The 21535-nt window shown below is 31.4% G+C and overlaps 2 protein-coding genes across 2 annotated transcripts in view; one reads left to right on the top strand and one right to left on the bottom strand.

Moving 5' to 3' along the window:
- Positions 1-784: 784 nt before the first annotated feature.
- Positions 785-4494, bottom strand: LOC118186465 (protein CLP1 homolog). The gene has a single exon (XM_035356569.2). It carries the CDS (start codon positions 4360-4362, stop codon positions 3064-3066), a length of 1299 nt encoding a protein of 432 aa, XP_035212460.1. The 5' UTR covers positions 4363-4494; the 3' UTR covers positions 785-3063.
- Positions 4495-4583: 89 nt separating this feature from the next.
- LOC118186466 (rRNA-processing protein UTP23 homolog) overlaps positions 4584-21535 on the top strand; it is a 29442-nt gene continuing 12490 nt past the window's right edge. The window contains exon 1 of the mRNA XM_035356570.2: positions 4584-4984. Within this exon, the coding sequence (XP_035212461.1) occupies positions 4765-4984 (220 nt within the window). The 5' untranslated portion in view covers positions 4584-4764. The remainder of the gene's footprint in view (positions 4985-21535) is intronic.

The following is a 21535-nucleotide window of genomic DNA, read 5'->3' as shown; positions in this document are numbered from 1 at the left end:
ATTATTTGCTTTTAGACTTAAAAATATTTTTTCAGTTCATTTAAGTATGCAGTCATATCTATTAAAAATATTCAATCAGTTCTCATTTTCAAATTCAATATCACACGTACTCATTCTTTCATCCAATTTTTTGTTTTGATACAGGCAACATAAACGAGCTCAAAATGCTGTGGAATGGACACCAATGAACTTTTCTCAACTCATAGCATATTTTATTTATATTGCACTATATTATTCTTATCTCATTATTAAAATGAAAACATTTCTGATTTCCTAGCATCACTTATCACTGTATTTGATAATCATTGATCAAGAGGATATTTTACTACAGATTATTTATTACATTATTGTACAGACATAAAGTAAATTATTTAAATATTTTCCAGATATTAATATAAGATAACACGATACTGATTGTAACTAGAATAACAAAACTTTTTCATTTTAAATCCAACAGTTAAGCTTTAATTTTCATTTGTATGAGAAGTATAAAATTTTGGTCATTAACAACTGTCTACAATTAAATTATATGAAATTAATGATTATAATATTTGAAAGATTACAGGCAAATAATGTAACCAAATTCTATAACTTTTCATGTATGAATATGGAAATAAATATATTTTGCAGATTTGTTTTATATATCTTTTATCACAACCATCGGATGTTCACAACTAAGTAGAACCCAAGTAATTTTAGTATTTTTTTTAACTAATGACAAAGCTCAGATATTCTTTATAAAAAAAAAAAGCTGGGCAAATTACAGAACAAAAAAGAGTAAATATTAATATGAATAAATTTTTTATTGGTTAGTTCACAGTAAAATCAAGTCAAAAATACAAAAACTGTTCACATGTGCTCCCTCTCATCTAGTACTGTTTAATTTGCATTTTTAATATAATAAATTAATTAATAATAATTATAATAAATTAATTAATAAATAATTTTAGCTCTTAAATATGCATATTCAAAATCTTATTAGTTTCAAAAATAAATTTAAAAATCAAAATTTTTTACTTTATATTGTAATGAAAATACAACTTATCGAATTTGTGAGAATAGGGTGAAAAGAAGGGAGGGAGGCACTTTTAATTAAATTTCCATTTGAACCTATTGAAATGATTTTTAAGCAAGCATTTCTATATAAGTTTGAAAGCAGGATTAAAGATTTCCTACTTTTCAATGACACAATTTCATACAGTAGCTTTGATTTTATTTTACACGGCACAGAAAAAGGTAGGGAATATTTTTTTACTGATATATATACTATATCTTAATATACTATAATGCAATATATTAATAAATTTAGAGAATCTGAACACACAAAACTTTATTAAAAGACAATGATGCAAAATGTACTGTTGAATACTGCACTATGATAGTTTCGCAGAGAAGTTAAAACTTTTTACACTTCAATCTTATGGAGCATTCATGACAGCCAATAGATATCAATGAAAAAGAAAATATTCGGTTAGAGTATAGAGAAGGGTACCCCTTGTATTATCACGAAGCTGTTGTTTCATTTATCGCCAAGTGGAGGTTTATTTATGGTAGCCTGAGTAGCTGAATGCTATAGAAACTCAATTATGACATAATTGGTTGCATGATTGCGGTAAATTTGTAAGGGCTTGTCGTGTGCGTTGGTTAGGAAGTACATTGCTTGTTTTCTGGTTTACACGGTAAAATGGCTGAATGTGGTAAGATTAATTTGAAGTTTCTATATGGAGAAAGCATTACTTGACTGGTGTATAAATAAAGGTTTACTTAGTAGCCATTATTAAGTGTCCTGTTTGTAGGAAGGAAATGCGTATGGTCGGACGATATTTTTTACTCTTATTTTGTCAATTTATGTGGCAACGCAAGTATACAGATTCTAGTTCAGATCATTTTAGGAAGTTTTTCGATACTGTTAAGGAATTTTGTTTGACCGACGACTTGTTTATTCGTAAATAAGGTAAGTAGATATTTTCTTTGTGTAGCGCAAAGATGAATTTCCTTTTTTATGTTATTTCATTGGTTGATCTAAAATGTAGTTTATTGAGATTATATATTTTTTTGTTGGCTGCTCTTTTGACTTTTTAAGTGAATATAGTTCAATGTGTACATGGAAAAAGTCAAGGGTGTAATGCTTAGTTTGTAGAATTCTCCGATTTTTTTTAAGTGAAAATAGGTCAAGGTGTACAATGGATAAAGTTAAAGGAGTGCGAAATACCAAGTTTGTGTCATTCTGGGATGTTTTTTAAGTGAAAATAGGTTGATGTGCACATGGATACCGGGTTTGTGTAATTCTTGTTATTTTGGCTTTGTGTAGTGGCGATTAACAAATATGGTATGAAAACAAAGAAAGACGAAGGCTGAAAATTTCAAGAGATATAAACAATTTTAGAAATAATGTTCAGACCAAAATAGCTCTAGTTTAGAATTGGGTGCCCCTTCGATTAGCGACAATTTTTTTTTTTTTTTTTTTTAATTTTGCCGATGAAACCTCACTTCTGGTTACCATGATAGTTTTAACTTTGTTTTAGCTTCATGATTTTATTTAAATGAAAATAGATTGATGTGTACATGGATAAATTTAAGGCAGTGCACATTGCCTAGTTTGTGCAATTCTAGGATGTTTTTTAAGTTAAAATAGATCGATGTGTACATAGACACACAGTTTAATCAATTCTTTGACTTCTTATTTTGGTTTTGTGTAGCGGCCATCTCTAAATTGTGCCTTCCTGGCACTGATCTTGGCTTCAAAAAAGAATCGCCAAAAAACAAGGGGCACCCAATTGTAAACTTACACACATATAATTTCACAAATGCTGAATACTTCATACGAAACTGAAAGTAAGGAAACTTATGATTAACTGTAGTTAATATTAGATGTAGTTTAATCTGTATAAAAATACATAATTATATAATTTTAAATATTTGTACAATATAAAATAATCATATAAAAATGTCACACTGAGTCATCAGTGCTTATGATAACCTATTATTTACTAAGTATTTCATTATTACGACAATATTTGGAATACGCTGTCAACGAAAAAATTTTAAGTCTTCAATACACTTTTAGTGTGCATCCATAAACTGAACATCACCTATAAGAAGAACAGTTTTCGGTAGAGGTCTCGGCTGAGGGGCCAGAACAGTAATAACTTGACGTTCAACATTAACCTTAGTAACACATATAAAACCGGCAATGTTAGAGGTAATGACATCATCATCTACACTTTCTGCAAAACTTACACTAAGAATATGATGTAATATATTTGGGCCAACCTGCACATGAACAGGTTTAGTTCTGTTATCTTCTGCTTTCATACCCAAAGGCATGCAAGAATCAGGCACTGATGGAGCTCCTATTTTATATATTTTCACGTCTGAAAATTTAACGTCAAATGAATGTGGATACAAGTGCGTTTTTAAGCCACCATAAAAATACTGTCTTATACGACTATCTTGAGCTTCAGCCCTAGCTATCTGATTACGTTCAACAACTCCACCAGATTTTGGAACAAATACAACTTTCACAAATTTTGGTATATCTCGAACTAATTCATTATAAAGTCTTTCTTGATCAATAACTAATATTACATCTACTTCAAATGCTTTTGCCGCATGTTTGATAGATTGATATCCATCACCTTTAACCCAACCACATGTGTTTATTATGCAACCACTAACACCTGCTCTTCGGTTCCCCTCCACAGCTCGAGTTGCAATTATTTCTGCCATTCTCGATAATAAGGTATTATATAAAATGATATTATTACCTGGGCTCTTATGGCCATAGTGAAAAACTAATGGAGCCGTTGAGGAAAAACCTTCTTCGATATCAGCAACCCTTTCAACAGGTAATGCAGCCACTGTACCAGGTATTGATATCGATGATAACTCAACATCCAAGTCCACAAATACAGGTCGCCTATTCAACCGAACAGCATAATTTAACAGAATACGACATAAAGTTGTTTTACCGACATCCGAAGGGCCAGTAACGAGCACAACTGGTCCTTTTCCATCTTCTTTTTCAGCTTTTACTCGCATTTGTTCTAACGCTGCATGGATGTTAGCATATACAATCATTGGAGTTTCTTTCGAAATATAAGCAACTTCAGGTTTCCCTATTAATTCTAGAGTACAGCCATGCCATGTAAATACTGCTACTTTTTCACCGGAAGAAAAATTGAATTTTTTATTTTTGACCAATTCTGTCCCAAACACTTCAGCAGTTCCACTTTTTAATTCTAAACTCACTTTACAATTAGCTTCAACTTCAAACCGTAACTCAGTCTGCTCTTCAAGTTTAAATTCTTGTGCATCCGAATCCGTATTCGTATTTGTATTGGTATTCGTATCTTCTAGCATTCTCTTAATTTTCGAATGGATTTACCGCACAGACGCAAAATAAAATTATAAAAAAAAAAGTATGTCTTATTTTGCATTCATTAAGACTTTCTGCCCGGAAGCAAATGTAAACCATTGCTAATAACAATAATGCAGTTGAACCATAATGCAAACTGAAAATTCCCACCACTTAAATCAGACTTCAAATGCTAAGGGTAATGTAAAAGATAAATATCAGTTTTAATAGCTGAAAATACTTAATTAAGTAATATGATCTAATAATTGTAATAATTAGAGTAAAAAAATTAGATTAGAAACCACCTAAAACACTGATTATTACTTTTACTTTTATTTTCATAAAATTGTTCTTTCACGTGCTGTTCTTTGATGTATGCGAGTGAATTGGAATAATTTGTTTATACCATGAAGATTTCTCGCCACAAGAAAGTACGCCGGATTTTAAACTTTTATAAGAATAATTTCCAATTCCGTTTTCCATATCAGTTATTGATCGACGCAACATTTTGCCAAGAAGCTTTAAAATGCAAAATTAACATTGATGAACAAGTTCGGAAATACCTAGAGGATCCTGGTGTTAGATTGTATACAACACCATGTGTAATTATGGAAGCAGAAGCATTAGGTTGGTTCACTGTTCTTTTATATACTTTTTGCATATGTGTATTTTTCTCGGGGGAAAGTGCAGAATCACCCACTGCTTGGCGCGTTTTTAAGAATTGCACATACTCGGTAACCATGTACGTATCGACCTATTTTTCCTTAAAAAAAAACAACCCAGAATTGCATAAAAATGGCATTGCGCGCTCCCTTTATCCATGTACACATCGACCTATTTTCACTTAAAAAGTCAAAGAAAATTGACAAAAATCCAATTCTTCTTTTAAAAAGCGCCAAGCAAATAAGTGGGCGATTCTGCACTTCACGTTTTTTCTCTTTAAGTGAATAATAACATTTTATCCGTTTAAAAAAGAAGAGACATATTAATCCTTGTTTGTTGTAGTCTAGTGAAGGACTGTCGTTACCTACAGTAGTTTAAAGGTTATATCTTGCTTCGCATCTACCTGTTTTTGTTGTTCTTGATTTAACAATCTGCTCTTTTGTTTCATGTTGTGCCTTTTTACCCCTAGACATAATGAAGGGTGATTGGGTTGCTGTTATTAATTGTTATGATAATTTCTGTTGGTTCTTCAATATACAGACTTATGGCTTCGTTTATTGAGTGCCTGTAAAATGCTCATGCTATCCTTAAAAAATTTGTTCTGCATCTGCTCATAGCATTAACTTTGTGAAGGGTGAAGGATTCTACTTAGAATAAAGTATGTAATCACTGAGTGGATAGTACTCACTATATATTTCAGTATTATGTTTGAGTATAAGATATGTTGCACCTACTTCAACCTCCATCTTAGAACCATCCGTAAAGATTTTACACTTTGTATACTGAGGTGAAGTCTTCATCCAGCTGATGTTAGGTTGGGTGGTTGTGCTATTTTCTGATCTTTAATTCTACATTGTTGCTATTTATAAGATCCTCTCTAAATATCACATTTTCTTTGAAATGGACAGATGATATACTAGTTTTCTTGGACTGAGCTTTGAGGTTTAGTGGGATACCTGTCAAAACGTGCAGTGCCATTGTCGACATTGTGGAATTAGCTGTTGTAATCTTCAAGGGAGGAGTTCTTTGTTTATAGCTAAGCTTCTGACAAATATATGCATTATTCATCATCCATATGGGACACCTGTAAAATATCATTCTTTCAAGTGTGCAAAGGTTTCAAACTTCAACGTAGGTAACTCTTTCCTCGAGCTCCCATTTTGCACCAATTATTTTATTCAGTATATTTATTATCTCAGAGAACAAATGCAGTACAAAGTCCGAAATCCAGATGCGCTAAAAAATGTTGATGAGGAAAAATTTGCTAAAAATTTCTTTCCATATGCTAAAAAAAGATTTTGTTGATGATACTCATAGACCCAAAGATTACATTTAGGCCTAGTGGGTTTATTTGAATAACTGATTTGTTATTCACATAAACCCAGAACCAGGGCTCATGGCTGCACAGAGACGCAGAATTTAGGACCCACAGAGACTGCATAAGGCGGTAAGATATCTAGTACTGGCCCTCAATAAGGCTTAAGTATATGTGGGAATTTATTTATTCAAAACCCTGATAAGTATATTAAATAACTAATACAATTCAAGCTTAAATGTCTCAGTGCACGATAGAAGCAAGATAAAATTTAACAGAACAACTTGTCGTTAGTCTCCAAGCTCATGATGCATAGCCAAATATGTTATAGTGAAGGATAGCTAAATTTGATGATGATAGCCGCTAATTTTAAAGGCTTTCGGATGTCGCAAAACAAAGGTGAAATTTTCCAATTAACAGATTGTGTAAAAAAATGTGGAGAAGCGGTAATAAATGAAGATGGAAAACAAAAATGATAAATGAAGGTAATAAATGAAGATGAAAAAAAAGTTTTTCATTGTGATGACGATGTTTCTCGATCATCAATCAATTAATGAATGGCAAAATCTGTAGTATGGTTCTAGATCCAGAAAATACTGCTACCGATTGTGAAGAAAGTGACAGAGAAGTTACTGAAAATGAGAAAATTTTGATTTACAAGTTAGTTGGAATTCTCGACACGGCAGTTACAGGACTTCATCAATGTAACTGTAGAGATTATGTCTGTGTACAGATTTAAAGAGAAAGTATTAGCACAAAAAACGAAGTAACTTAAACAATTTACAGTGAAAGAAATGTTTAATAAGGTAAACAAATAAATATTAAGCTTTTTTGTAAATTTTGATACCCTTTAGATCATAAATACTTCATTATTTCATAAATAACGATTTCATATTTTTAATCGGCTAATCTTTGGAATATGGTAACAGGTAGTTTGGCAACATTTTGGTAAGACGACAAAGGTTACTAGCTAGGACTTTAGCAGTGTACATGGATATAGTCAAGAGTGTGTGCAATGCCATTTTTGTGCAATTCTGGGATTTTTTTTAAGTGAAAATAGGTCGACGTGTGCATGGGTGATACCGTGTATGTGCAATTCGTAAACATGCGGCAAGCAGTGGCCGATTCTGCATTTTGTACCAATTTCGCACCTAATCTTTGTCATGATTAAGCACTTTTGTTCCATAAAATTTCTAGCATTAGCGTAATTCAGCTAGCAGATTGTTGGAAAAAATTTTGAGTAAAAAAAAAAAAAAAAAAATGCCTTTACTTCATGAAAACAAAATGGCATCCAAACAAAAAGTAGCAGGTTGCTGTAGCAGGGTTGGTCACCAAATTTTCGCCAATTTACTATAATCCAAAGATTAACCAGTCATTTTTAAAACTGAATATTTTTAAACACCAAAAAAGAATTCTTGTTTGACTTCCATGACATTATTTTATATCAGCTAAAAAGCACATTACGATTTTTTTACAATTTAGAACAAAAAGGAAAAAACGCTCGTGTTACAGTGGGAATGGGTTATTTGTAAAGGAGATTGAATATTCTGTGTTTATTAAAACTTGAATCTTAAAAGTGGTTTATGGAACTGTTCTTAGGTGATTATGATAATAGTTTTCTATGAATAAATGCAATGCTTGGCTAATCTTCGGAATATGGTAACAGGTAGTTTGGCGACATTTTGGTAAGGTGATAAAGGTTATTAGCTAGGACTTTAGCAGTGTACATGGAAAAGTCAAGAGTGTGCACAGTGCCATTTTTGTGCAATTCGGGGATGTTTTTTTAAGTGAAAATAGGTCGACGTGTACATGGATACCGTGTATGTGCAATTCTTAAAAACGCGGCAAGCAGTGGGCAATTCTGCACTTTCTCCCGATTTTGCACCTAATCTTCGTCACGATTAAGCACTTTTGTTCCATAAAAGTTCTAGCATATGCGTAATTTGGCTAGCAGATTATTGGAAAAAAATTTTGAGTTCAAAAAAAAAAAAAAAAAAAAAAAAAGGAGGCCTTTATTTCATGAAAACAAAATTAGCAGGTTGTTGTAGCAGGGTTGGTCACCAAATTTTCGCCAAGTTACCATAATCCAAAGATTAACCAAATGACTAATAGCATTCTTAAGAGTAAATGTATGACTGATAGAAAAATAATGCCACAATTACATTCACTCTAGTTATTAAAAAATAATAATAAGTTTGTTGAAATAAAATTATTACATAAAAATGAAAAAATAAGATTACCAGATTAAGATCATTGTCCAGGGTTCGTACGGTCCTTAAAAGTCCTTAATTTTTTCAAAAATGATTTTTGGTACTTAAAAGTCCTTAATTTTGGCCAAAATGAATAAACGGTTCTTAATTTTGCTCATTTGACATTTCTTATCATTTCTAATGAATGCCATTCTATGTGTGAATTGCGATTTCTCATGAATATGGAATTAAAATTGCACGGCTCTTAACCAATCTGTTGGCAGATTTGCGTTGCAAACGATAAAAAAAAAAAAACAATTAGCTACCCGAACGAAAGTATCGGTGTCTGATTGGCTATTCACCCAATCTTTTGAAACAGGTGTTATGCATAAATTTAGGCAGATTGTGACAAAAGCGTGAAGCCGGAAGTTCTTTAAGAGGCGAAAGCGATGATGAAGGTGCTCGAGAAAAAAAAAAGGGGTGGGGATTCTGAAAATATTTGCCAAAATTAGAGCAATTCCAACCTGGAAGGCCATAACCCTTCAGACGCCAATAGAAACGAGATGCCTGGAAAGTGCATTTTCAATAAACTGTGGCTTCATCAAGCTGACTACAAAGACTGGATATTGATGGATGGCAATCCTTAAATGTGGTCTTTGTCTGAAACAAATTGAAATTTCTAGAATGGGAGAGTCAGCGCTGAAAATTCACATGAAAATTAAGTTTCGTTTTATCATTTCAGTTTGTTTTTACACGGTTTTGCTTAGCTTAATTTCTGTGTTTGTTTCAATTAAGCCTTAAGCCATAAATTAATTTTTTATCACCTTCTACGGAGTTTATTGTCTTTTTCACATACTATATGTATGGGATATCGGGATTATGAGTTTATTTCTGCAGAGGGTCTGTTATCGATTTCGCGGGAAATCTGTTGGCTCCATTTTGATTTTAGGTCGCCAAGGGCAAATTCGGTAACGTTAGCCGAGAAAAAGTGAAGTTCGGAAATACGTTTTGAAGCTTCAATAGACAATTAAGTATTTGGTTTAATCCTGTGCTGTTGATAGTAATGTATTATTTTTGCTAATGGTTATACAATTATTAGTTGAAAACAACTAACTAATTAAAAATTTTTTAGTATTTTTAAAGCTGAAAACAACTAATTGAAACTAATTTTCCTGAATTAACTAGACGCAAAATTAACTTTCATGAATTACTAAAAAGTTATTGGGTAGAAGTTTAACTGAAAATATACATTCCGTATATATATATATATTTATACAGTACAAAGTCCGAGGTCTGGACTCGTCCGGACTTCGGCGATCCCAGATTTGAGATTTTTCCGTATATTAGATCATTTTAAATCTACTAAGATGGCACATAGAAATTATAAAATTGAAAATATGAAATCATGATTTATGAAATAATGAAGCATTTATGATTTAAAGGGTATCAAAATTTACAAAAGAAAAGAGCTTAATATTTATATGTTTACTTTATTAAACATTTCTTTCAATGTGAGTTGTTTGATTTGTTTTCTCTGCTGATACTTTAGACTAATACTATAGACATATAATTTCTTGTTGAGTTATTAAGTTCCATTGTTCAAGTCCTGTAATTGCTGTGTTGAGAATTCCGAATAACTTGTCAATCAAAATTTTTTCTCGTTCAGTAACCTCTCTGTTACTTTCTTCACTATCGGTAGCTGTATTTTCTGGATTTAGAACCATACTACAGATTTCGCCCTCCATTAATTGATTGAGGATTGGGGCATTGTCATCGCAATGAAAAACTGTTTAACTTCCCTAAATTCTGCCGCCTGGTGCGGCCATGCGAGCTCTGGCGCTGGTTCTGGCTTTATGTGAATAACAAATCAGTTATTCTTAGTTCAAATAACACTAAATATAATCGGTTGTCCTAAGAGTATCATTAACAAAATCTATTTTCAGCATAAGGAAAGAAATTTCTGTTAAATCTCCCCTTGTTAACATTTTAGCGCATTAAACTTAAATCTATAATCGGATAATACTCTGTTATTTGGCGTCGCTGCATGAGTCATCACTCAAGTTGTCATCCGTTGATAAACATGCGGTGAAGAAAGCAAAATACAATAAATAATTATTCGCGATTTCGGCATCAAGGATATAAAATATTAGTTGCTGTAAAATTAACAAATGTTTCGGTTTGAGATTATGCCAAGCAGATACGCAGCTATGGAGTCAAGTTACTAATCACACAAATTTATGCTAAAATAATTATTTCATTAATAATGAGATATTTTATTTAGCGCCAAACTGAGATTAAGAATCAGGATTTCCGACATGTTTTTTTATGATGAGGAAAAAATCTAATGCGCATGTGTAAAGCATACCCCTTCCCTCCAAAAAAGCCCTAAGAAATTGGTTGGTGGTGGATTTGAGGTCCGGATTTTAGATCATTCCAGATTTTGGATGTCTGGATCTCGGAATTTGTACTGTATATATATATATATATATATATATATATAGTAAAAAATGTATATTTTCAGTATACATTTCTTCTTATATATATATATATATATATATTTCTTATATATATATATATAGGTAGATACATTATATACATATATATGCGATACTTAATTTTACTAATGCCTTGCATGTAATGCCCCTTTTAGCTGCAAAACATCTTTCCCTTCTCAACTGCAGAGTTTCTTCTAACAGTATCATAAATTTTGTCAAGTTAGAAGAACCATCTACTTCAGGAAAAGATGTAACTGCTAACAATAAGTGTAGAAAATAATAAAATTAATTCTTTTCTTTTCAAATCTGAAGTTACAGATGCAGAAATATTGTGCGCTTTTAAGTGCATCAAAAGCCACTATTCCTTTAAATCTTGCGATGATATTGGGCCTTTGTTCACTAAAATGTTCCCGGATAGTTCCATTGCAAAATAGTTTACATGTGGTGAAAAGAAATGTGCTTATATCTGTTATTTTGGTCTTGGCCCTTATTTTAAAACTTTGTTACTAAAGCATTGTAAAAATGCTGAGTTTTTTACATTACTATTTGATGAGACTCTTAATCTGACAAATCAAAAGAAGCAACTAGATATTTATGTGAGGTACTGGCATCACGAAAATAAGGTCAGAAATCAGTACCTTACTTCTGCATTTATAGGGCATGCAAAAAGTGAAATTATTTTATCCAAATTTTATGAATGTGTTGAAAAACTAGACTTGTCAAAACTCTTACAAATATCGATGGATGGTCCTGCAGTAAACTGGAAATTTTATGATTTATTGTAACAGGACTTGACAAAGGAATATAGCATTCAATGCGTGACATTAGGGACATGTGGTTTACACATTCTTAACAATGCTTTCAAGCATAGGATGTCATCCACTGGCTGGGACATTCCATCATTCTTATCCTCCTTATATTGGATTTTTAAAGATTCTCCTGCAAGACGTGAAGATTTTTTAAGTATATCTGGCTTAAAAAAGCTACCTGTGAAGTTCTGCTTTTACCGATGGTTGCAAAATGTTCCAGCAGTTGAAAGAGCCATTGAAATATTGGATGACTTGCTACTGCACATTAAAGAAGTTGAAATGGGGAAGTTTGAAAAAAATTCATCGAAATCCTTCTCAAATATTTTGGAGGCAACTAAAGATAAAACATTTCTAATAAAATTAAATTTTTATCTCTCTCTGTCGAAAATATTATTGCCTTTCCTTGAATATTATCAAAGTGATAAACCACTTATTCCCTTTTTTGCTGAAGATATCTTAAAACTCGTAAATGATTGCCTTCAGCACTTTAAAATTTTGAAACTAGAATATTTAAAAATAACTAAAGCATAAAATCTTTATAAATTTAATTTTAATGATCCAAATTGTTATAATGATAAAAGTAAAGTTTATTTGGGATTCGTTGCTGAGCAGTTAATGAATGATAAATGCCGCAAGAAGGACATTTCACAAGCTGAAAGTTTTGCATTGAAACAAGGTCAACAATGTGTCTTAACAATAGTACAACACTTAATGTCATGAATTTTATCATGACATTAAGTTTCCAATAAATTATTCTCTTATTCGAAATACATCTTGTATAGACCTGCGATTGATGGTTAAAAGTCCAGAAAAAGCCCAGAACAAAATGAAAATAGTTCTAACGGTATTAATGCAGAATAAACGTGTTTTACAAGATGATTGGGATGAAATTCTGCTGCAGTTTGGAGAGTTTCTAGACAAAGTAGTTAAGACAAATGTACATGAATTTTCTACTTTTGATCCTCAAAATCTTTCTCTTGATACATTTCTCACTTCTTATTTTCATGATTTTCACTATTCAAAAGTATGGAAAATAGTGAAAATGATTCTTATCTTGTCACATGGACAGGCCTCTGTGGAATGGGGCTTCTCTTTAAATAAAGCAATTGAAATTGAAAATTTAAGTGACTCATCATACATTTTTCAACGCACAGTATTTGATTACATAAAATTTTCTGGAGTTGTTCTTAATATCGAAATTAATAAAGAAATGAGATCAGCAGCAGCTTCTGCAAGGTCTAAATATATGCAGTATTTAGAAGAACAAAAATCTTTAACTAAATCTGAAAATTCAAAAAGGAAAAGAAATATCATTGAGGAAGAAATTGATTATATGAAGCAGAAGAAAAAATTTCTTCAAAGGGACATTAAAGATATTAATGAAGAAGTAGATGCTTTAGCAGATGAAGCTGAGACCAGCAGGAACATTGATTTGTTTATCAAAGCAAATGAACTTAGAAGAATAGTTAAAGAAAAGAAAATAGACATAAATAAATTAGATGTTAAAATAGCTGAAAAGATTTCAGATTTAAAAAAAGCACAAATGTTTTGTATCTTTTATTGTACAGTTTATTATTCTAGTATCTTTCAAAAAACCAAGGAAATAAATTGTATGTTTACAAATCAGTTATTTTAATCTGCAAAATATTCTTACATTGTGATTATAATAGTAGTTGACTGTGTTTGAATAAATATCAAATAAGTTAATAATAATCATGTAAATCTCTAAAATAGTGACTGTTATTAGTGTAAAATACACTTATACATGTTTTTCAAGAAATTATGTTCCTAATTTAATGTTATCTACTTCGTAACTTGTAGGGAGTTAGTTTAATTTTCAAAATTGTTTTATGGTAAGTATTAAAGTGAATTTAATAATAGTGCATAATACACACTTCTGTTAGTTTCTTAAAGTGAAATTACAAGCATGAAGTCGGTTGTATGGATAATTGCTTTATTCTATTTTTTTTTTTTTTTTTTTTTTTTTTTGTTTGCTGATAGGTCCTTAATTTTTTCTTTGATGGTCCTTAAAAGTCCTTAATTTTCATGTAAGGAAATGTGTACAAACCCTGTAGTCTTGTTACGAAAGTGCTAAATCTATATTGTACTCTGTACTTTATTTAAAACAAGCCTTCAAATACTTATTATTTTTCTGTTCATTTTGCTATTTGCAAAACCATTTATAAAATTTAATAAAGTAACAGTGAGTATGTACTGTCCAGTAATTGATGATTGAAATATTTCAAAATATTCAGTATTTGTTCACTGTATTTAGTGAACACTTTAGATTTTTTCAGCCTGGCAGAGATGCCAAAAAAGTGATAGTGAATATGTATCTTGCTATTTCTTAAACTGTTTTGGTAAGCATATTCGTAGATGAAACATATCTGTGCTAAAAATCCAAATGTTCATCAGAAACCACTACAGTGATCTGATTATTGAAACATTTAATTATAAGTTTATAGGCACATTTTTTACAGCATGACAGGGATACAAAATACTGCACACAACATTCAATTATGCTATGTTTTAAAATCAAAACTTAGAACTAAAGTCACAGATAATTTAGGGAAGAAAACATTCGTGATACTGTTCATGTCTTTGGAGTACTGCATTTATGTCATTGGTCTTCATTGCTCCACTTGTTATTATGTAGATAATATAGAAATAATTCTAAACTGCAAACAATGCATTTGTAGGACTTAAATACTTCTTAAAAATGATTTTTATTTAGAATACTTTTCTCACAAATAGCAATATCTACAACAATTCTAAGGAAACGTTTGGAGTATTTGGGATTTTGTTTCAGAATAAACTGCTAAAGCTCAAAAGGATCACAATTCCATATTTTATTTTTCCTAACAATAAAAAATATAATAATAATAAAATAAAACTGAAATATTTCTGTGGGCTCTAGTGTAGAATTGGGTGCATCTTTGATTGGTGACAAATTATGTTCAAGTTTGGTGATGAAACCCCATTTCAGGTTACTATGATAGTTTTAACTCGGGTTTAGCTTCCTGATTTTTTTATCCTATCTGGTAACCTTTTACACCTCATTTTCAAAACAAGTCGAAGCCATTTGTTATCAGATTGATTGTTTCTTTCAATACTGGCATAAAATTACATAGAATTTTTACCAGATAGCTCAGTTTTATGCTCTAAGGCCATTCGAGCCGGCAAAATGGAAAACTACCGTTTTATCTAAGGAGTGTAAATAATAACATGAAACAAATATCCCAAATGCATCATTTTTAGATTTTATGTGATAATAAATGAGTTAATGATAAATTACATAGAATTTTTACCAGATAGCTCAATTTTATGCCCTAAGGCCATTCACAGTAATTAAGTCAATTAGGATGCAATCACACCACTCACCCAAAGACGAAAATATAGGAAAGGCAAAGTCAAGGGTTAAATTCATCAATTCTAATGAGAATGCACTAGTGAAGTAAAGCACTGCGGTTTTACATAATTTCTGAGTAAGATATTCATACGAATTGAAATAATTCTTGCATTTTAAACTTGTATTCCAAATTAAGATTTAACTTGAAATTAATGCAGATAATTACTGAGAGAATTAGATTTTTGTAGTGTAGTTTACGTGAGATCACTTGGGGTCACGTGATATGAACTAGCAAATGAGGATGTTAAACCATGAAAGCATAGTTAATTCTTAAATTAATGTCTTTTTACAAATTTATTGTCTTTATTTATTGGCTTTTTATAAAATTTTAACGATATTAAAATGTTTATGCCTTCAAAATAAAAAATTCTTAGAACTATCATTTGTTAACATTTTTTACATGTATACAGTATTGTGTCGCCAATAAAGTCTGCTTGACGAGATTTGCGGCAGCGAAACAGAAGAGTACTGAAAATAGATCGATGTGTACACGAACACTGAGTTTCTGCTCTTTTTTGACTTCTTTTGGTTTTGTGTAGTGGCCATTTTGAAATTGTGCCTTCCTAGTGTCAAAAAAGAATAAAAAAAAAGGGACATCCAATTGTCAACTTATACCTTTCTGTGTTATCTAGGAATTCTTCTACTCATCATGATTTTAAAATTTTTTAAATACAGTATAAAGTCCGAAATCCGAGCGTCCAATATCTCGAATGATCTAAAATCCGAACCTCAAAACTGGCGCATTTGATATTTTCCCACATAAATAAAACATATGGAGAATACCGATTCTTAATTTTTCTTTGTCACTAAATAATATCTCGTTATTGAAGAAACAATAATTTGGCTCCGTAGCTGCATATCTGCTTGGTATACATCTCGAACCGAAACATTGTTGATTTTATATCTCTGACATCAAAATATAGTAAATAATGATTTGCCAGGTTGGCGAATCATTATTTATTATATTTTGCTTTCATCACCGCATATTTACCTTCCCATGTTCCATGTACCAAGCCATTCCCTGTACCATGTTCGCTCACTTTGAAGGATCCCATTTCAGACAACCTCCTGTGATACCTCCTGTAAAGAAGGTGTGGCAGGGAATTTGCCTTGTGACACAATGTTAGGCATACAACGGCTGTGGGCCTTGCCCAGTGCAATCAGTGTCCCCATATGCCAGATGCATATCAGCAAGCTCCATGTTTGTGTAACGTGCCATCCTACTTCCACTCTGTCGGCAAGCAAAATGAAGCTACACAGTAAACGTGGCTGTAACTACCATGTACACTGCGCAAAAAGAGGGGAACTGTTCTATATCTCCCATTCTACTGGGCCGATTGACGAAATTCAAATTGTGTTCTTCATGTCTCGAATGCACAACTTAGGATATATAAGAAATTTATGTATGGCTCTGTTCTAACATAGTTATTTTGACACAAAATCAGACTTTTTCTGAAATAACATACCAATTTTTTTTTCATATTTCGATTCTATGACTCAAATTATGCCTAAATATGAAATTTTGTAAAATTTGGTGCGAAATAGACTTTTATTTTAATTGTTTGTGCCGCATTGTCTCTTCAGATAATTATTTTAAAATTTTCTATTTATTCATTCGAACTGAGCATATTAAATATATTTATTAATATAAATTTTTCAGGATTTGATTTTATTTATTTGAATTGCGGTTCTTTCAGAAGAATACTTTGTGTCCCATACTACGATGCATCTGAAAACTGAATATATTACAAGAGAAAAACAATAAAGCACAGTTAACACACCTTTCAATGTTCCGTTCAGAAAAGATGTATAACCGACATTTTAACTTAGGATGATATATTGCTTTAAAATAGCTTTAACATTGTGCTCATTGCTTTACACAATTTTATCATCCTACATTTAGTTTCTTAAAATGTTATTTATATTTTAGTCAAATATTTTATTTTTGAAATCATAAGAATCAAATATCATAAGATTAATAAGTTTTAAATTTAAAAAAATACTAAATTTTGTTCAAAAATTAATTTTTTTCTTCTTAATGGCTTGCTCTTTTTCTTCGGCATTCTGCAAGTATATTAAAAAGCATCCAACTTTTCGAAACATCTTGGTATTTCTGACATTCATTTTAAATAAAGTTCTCGCCTTCCATTTCATAAAGGCCCACAAACGGTAGCAATAAAGTCGCTGAACAGTGGTAGTTCGCTCCAGGGTTCTGATCTTGGCGAACGGGCTGGTTGCATGAGCATTTTCGTGGTTTTTCTTATTATAACGTGTATACCAGCTGGTTTCCTTTAGAAAGTTCTTCACAAAGGCATCCCTCCTTTTAGGCAGGTAGCCATGCTTTGCCGTGACTTAATAATCTAATTTAATCCATTTCATCAGCATTTGGTCAGAGCTTTTATTATTGTTTAGAGGATAAGTACCGAAGTACCTCTCGAAGGCCTCTTTTAATTTAAAGGCATGAGATAAAAGGAAAGAGGAAAGACTGGTTTCATCAAGAGGGAAAATGTCTTTAGGTGATATCCACATACATTGCTCGATAAATTCCTGAATATTCAAATAATTTGACTAAGAAATCATGGGATTCTCCATTTATGATGATATGATGTTCTATTACGCAATTTAAATTTATACAAACATATAGTCGAAAACCAGTCATTTTTTACCAGTTACTTCATCATGTATTTAATCTAATCTGCAATGATATCGTTTTTGTCTTGTCCATTAGCACAAGCTCAATTGATGGTATTTGTTGGTGTATTTCTCTTTGAACACCCAAATTCCTTGAAGTATTCTGAAAGTATATTTAAAAGAATCCAACTTTTCGAAACACTTTGGTATTTCTGACAGCCAAATTCCCCTTCAAATTTTTGCTTACTTTTTTCCCTACTTTTCTTCTACATTTATTTTCAGTGTTCTCCACAAGAAAATTAAGATTTTGTTACACTTCCATAAACTTTGCATTCTTGTCAATTTTTTTAAAATATCAATTACATCAACTGCATTTCAGTTGAAGACAGCTTTTCATTTCCTAAGCATTTTAACTATAAATAAAGTTTAAAGCAAAGTCCAAAGGATAAATATTTTAATTGAAAGATTTTTTGCTAAATGAGAAAGAAATAAAACAGTCCAGCAGTGTTCATTCTGTACCACTGAGTGATCCAATTATTATATCGGCTACAAACAATCTAAATCATATTACAGATCATGTTTTTTATACAATCTATAACACGAGAGAAAAATTAGCTACTTAAAACATTCCTTCGAGAGGATTAATGTAAAAGTTTATACTTACACTAAGACCCCGCTTACGTTCCATCAAAGTACAGCGTAATGCGAAACAGCGCTAAACGAGGCTATCTTAACATGTAAATAATGGGGTTAGGGGAAGATAGGTAGAAAATTGGTTAGGTATTAAATTTAATAATGTTTTTTTAATAAAAATAAAACCAAACATTTATCTCTTACAAAAATAAAACAATATAAACGAATATACTTATAAAAACAAATAAAATTCTCAGTCAGTCAGATCATTCAGTCTATTCTGTGTTTCTAATTTTCTGCCTTTTTGTCAAGAAATCATTATGATAGATTGGCTTAATGGCATATTGCGCTCAATTTCGTCGTCAATTCATACAGACAGTCGTTTTTCCATTTCCTCTATAATGTTATTTCTTAATTTGTCACTGTATTAATCGTTATAGTATTATATAAATTTATGCTTACAATAAGGTCAACAAATGTTTCAAATGATAGAAAGGTGTTCGTAATGCACCGCACCAAGCAAGAAACACAACTACACTGTTTCGGATATGTTATTTGGAAACCTAGCGCTGCGAGCAATTTCGAGGAATCCCCGGGTTGAAAAAAAAAGGAGCACTAAACTGAAACAGCGCTAAACAAAACAGCGTTAAGCAGGGTCTTACTGTATATATATAATTTTTAAAGCTGGGACATGACCCAAACTGTCAACATCCTGTTTGCTTAAAAACATTGTGAAAATAAACATCAAATGAACTTTCTCAGTTTTAGAGAATTCAGTTTAAAGGCAGTCAAAGTAAAGTAGCAGACAATAACACAGCGAAGGTAAAAATTTACTCTTACAAATATTTTTTATAAAAAGAAAGAAAGAAGAAAATTAAAAAAAAAAAAAAAAAGTTAAAAATTTGAATAATACAGTCAAAAGTCTTTAATTCCATAATAAGTATACGCATGCGCGTTTAATGTATAACGGATGATATAAGCTAAGCTAAAATTATTTAACTATGCATTTCAGTTAATGTTGCAGATTGTGTTGTTCCTTAATCTTCTAATTGGACCCAGCTTATTATTTTTTGCAGACTGATAGAGCAATTTTATAAAATTAAGCTTGAACATTCGATTATGTCAAAAAGAATTTCCGATTCTGGAGCTGTCAAAGGATCTACAAAGCGAAAGCATGTTTCGATGTCCATCAAACGAAAAATGGATAAAGGCATATCCTTTGTTTCTCTAACCATTCCGAAATCTGTTTATCAATTTCACGCTGCTCTGCGGGGGGGGGGGGGGGCGTTTAGGCGTTCAATAAACTGGAAGTTGATCTGTCAGCACTATCCTTTTTCAGGGCAGATGTTTTTATTTTATTCGGCTTATAGTTAATTACTCAATGTAGTATTTCATCTCGATGTACTCTGTCTTTGATATGATTTAAATCAAATTCATTATAAATATCACGAATACACATTAAATAGTTTTCTGGTTGCAATTTTCTAATTTCGACTATGCGTAATGTATGCTTTACGCATGCGCGCGTTGAAAGAAATGTTTAATAAAATAAACAAATAAATATGAAGCTTTTTTTTGTAAATTTTGATACCCTTTAAATCATAATTGCTCTTTATTTCATAAATTACAGTTTCATATTTTTAATTTTATAATTTCTGCATGCCATGTTACCAGATTTAAACTGATGATCTATAATCGGGAAAAACCGATAATTCGGAATTGCCGAAGTCTCAACGAGTCCGTATTTAAGACTTTTGACTGTATCATCTATAATTTAAAAAAAATAGCTTTTCATATAATATTAATAAATATTTATTACGCATCACTAAGGGGAAAATTCATATAATTAATTCTTCGTAAAAGTTTATTTGAAATTTAAGGTTAAAAATAGCTGTGGCAAAAATCCATAAACTACATTAGGCGTTATTATCGCTCAGAAAAATGATGCCAAATTTCAATATGCGAAAATATGTAAATTCGTGCTTAGAGAATTTTGAATAAAAAACTCTAATTTTTTTGCAGGTATGTTAAGAACTACACCTACTTTATGATGATGGTAAAAATTTCATAGGTTATAATTCAAAAATTGTTTTGAAAAATTTATAAAAATTATTTAAAAATAGAAATTTTTAAAAATAAAACACACAAAAAAAAAAAAAAAAAAAGGCTGAATTTTATTTGGAATGAACCTAAATTTCAAAATGTGAAAGGAAGAATAAAAAAAGAGATATTAATAAATATATGCCAAATTCAATTAACACTGAGGAGCTAAAATTTTGAGAGCTAATTTTTTAAAAACTACTCATGCGATTTTTACAAAACATGGCAGTCTGGCATAATTTGAGTCGTAGAATCGAAATATGTAAAAAATTTGGTGTGTTATTTCAGATAAAGTCCAATTTTTGTGTCAAAATACCTTTGCTAGAATAGTGCTATATAAGTCACGCTTTCGAGACATGAAGAACGCAATTTGAATTTTGTCAACCAGCCCAGTAGCACGGGAAATATAGAACTGTCCCCCTTCTCCCCCCCCATGGTGTACATGCTACACTCTAATGCTTCAGTGTATGTAGCACCACCTACCTCGTTCACCAGCTAAAGCCACCCCAACATTTTAGCTGTACTAAAGGTAATAAACATGTTTTCTCAATCTGTTTGTGTCCTTCCTTTCTTGTGGTTTGTGTCTTCACTTCCGTCAGGAAAGGTTTCTGGCCATGTGGTGTTGCGTCCTCTAGGTGTACTTTATCTCTCCTGAAAGTTTGTAACTGCCGTGCTGAAACGCTCTGTATATACGGCCATGCCAAGCACTTTTTCCTTTTACCTGTAAATCAAGAGTTTTCAAACTATGGCCATGTGGACCAGACATGCCCTGCATTCAGCCTGCCACAGTATATTTTGATTACATTGTAAAATCAATAATATAATTAAATCATACAAAATAATAATCAGATTTTTTAATGACCGATTATGAAACACAGTAATTGACATGTTTAATAAAACTGAACAATTTAACTGTAATGATACGAGATTTATG

This window comes from Stegodyphus dumicola, chromosome 8 (genome assembly GCF_044657685.1).
Source record: "Stegodyphus dumicola isolate Sdum_Otavi_A_Nest chromosome 8, ASM4465768v1".
In the NCBI taxonomy this organism is placed as follows: Eukaryota; Metazoa; Arthropoda; class Arachnida; order Araneae; family Eresidae; genus Stegodyphus; species Stegodyphus dumicola.
The sequence above is the reverse complement of the archived record's forward strand: the minus strand, read 5'-3'. Positions and strand labels throughout refer to the sequence as shown.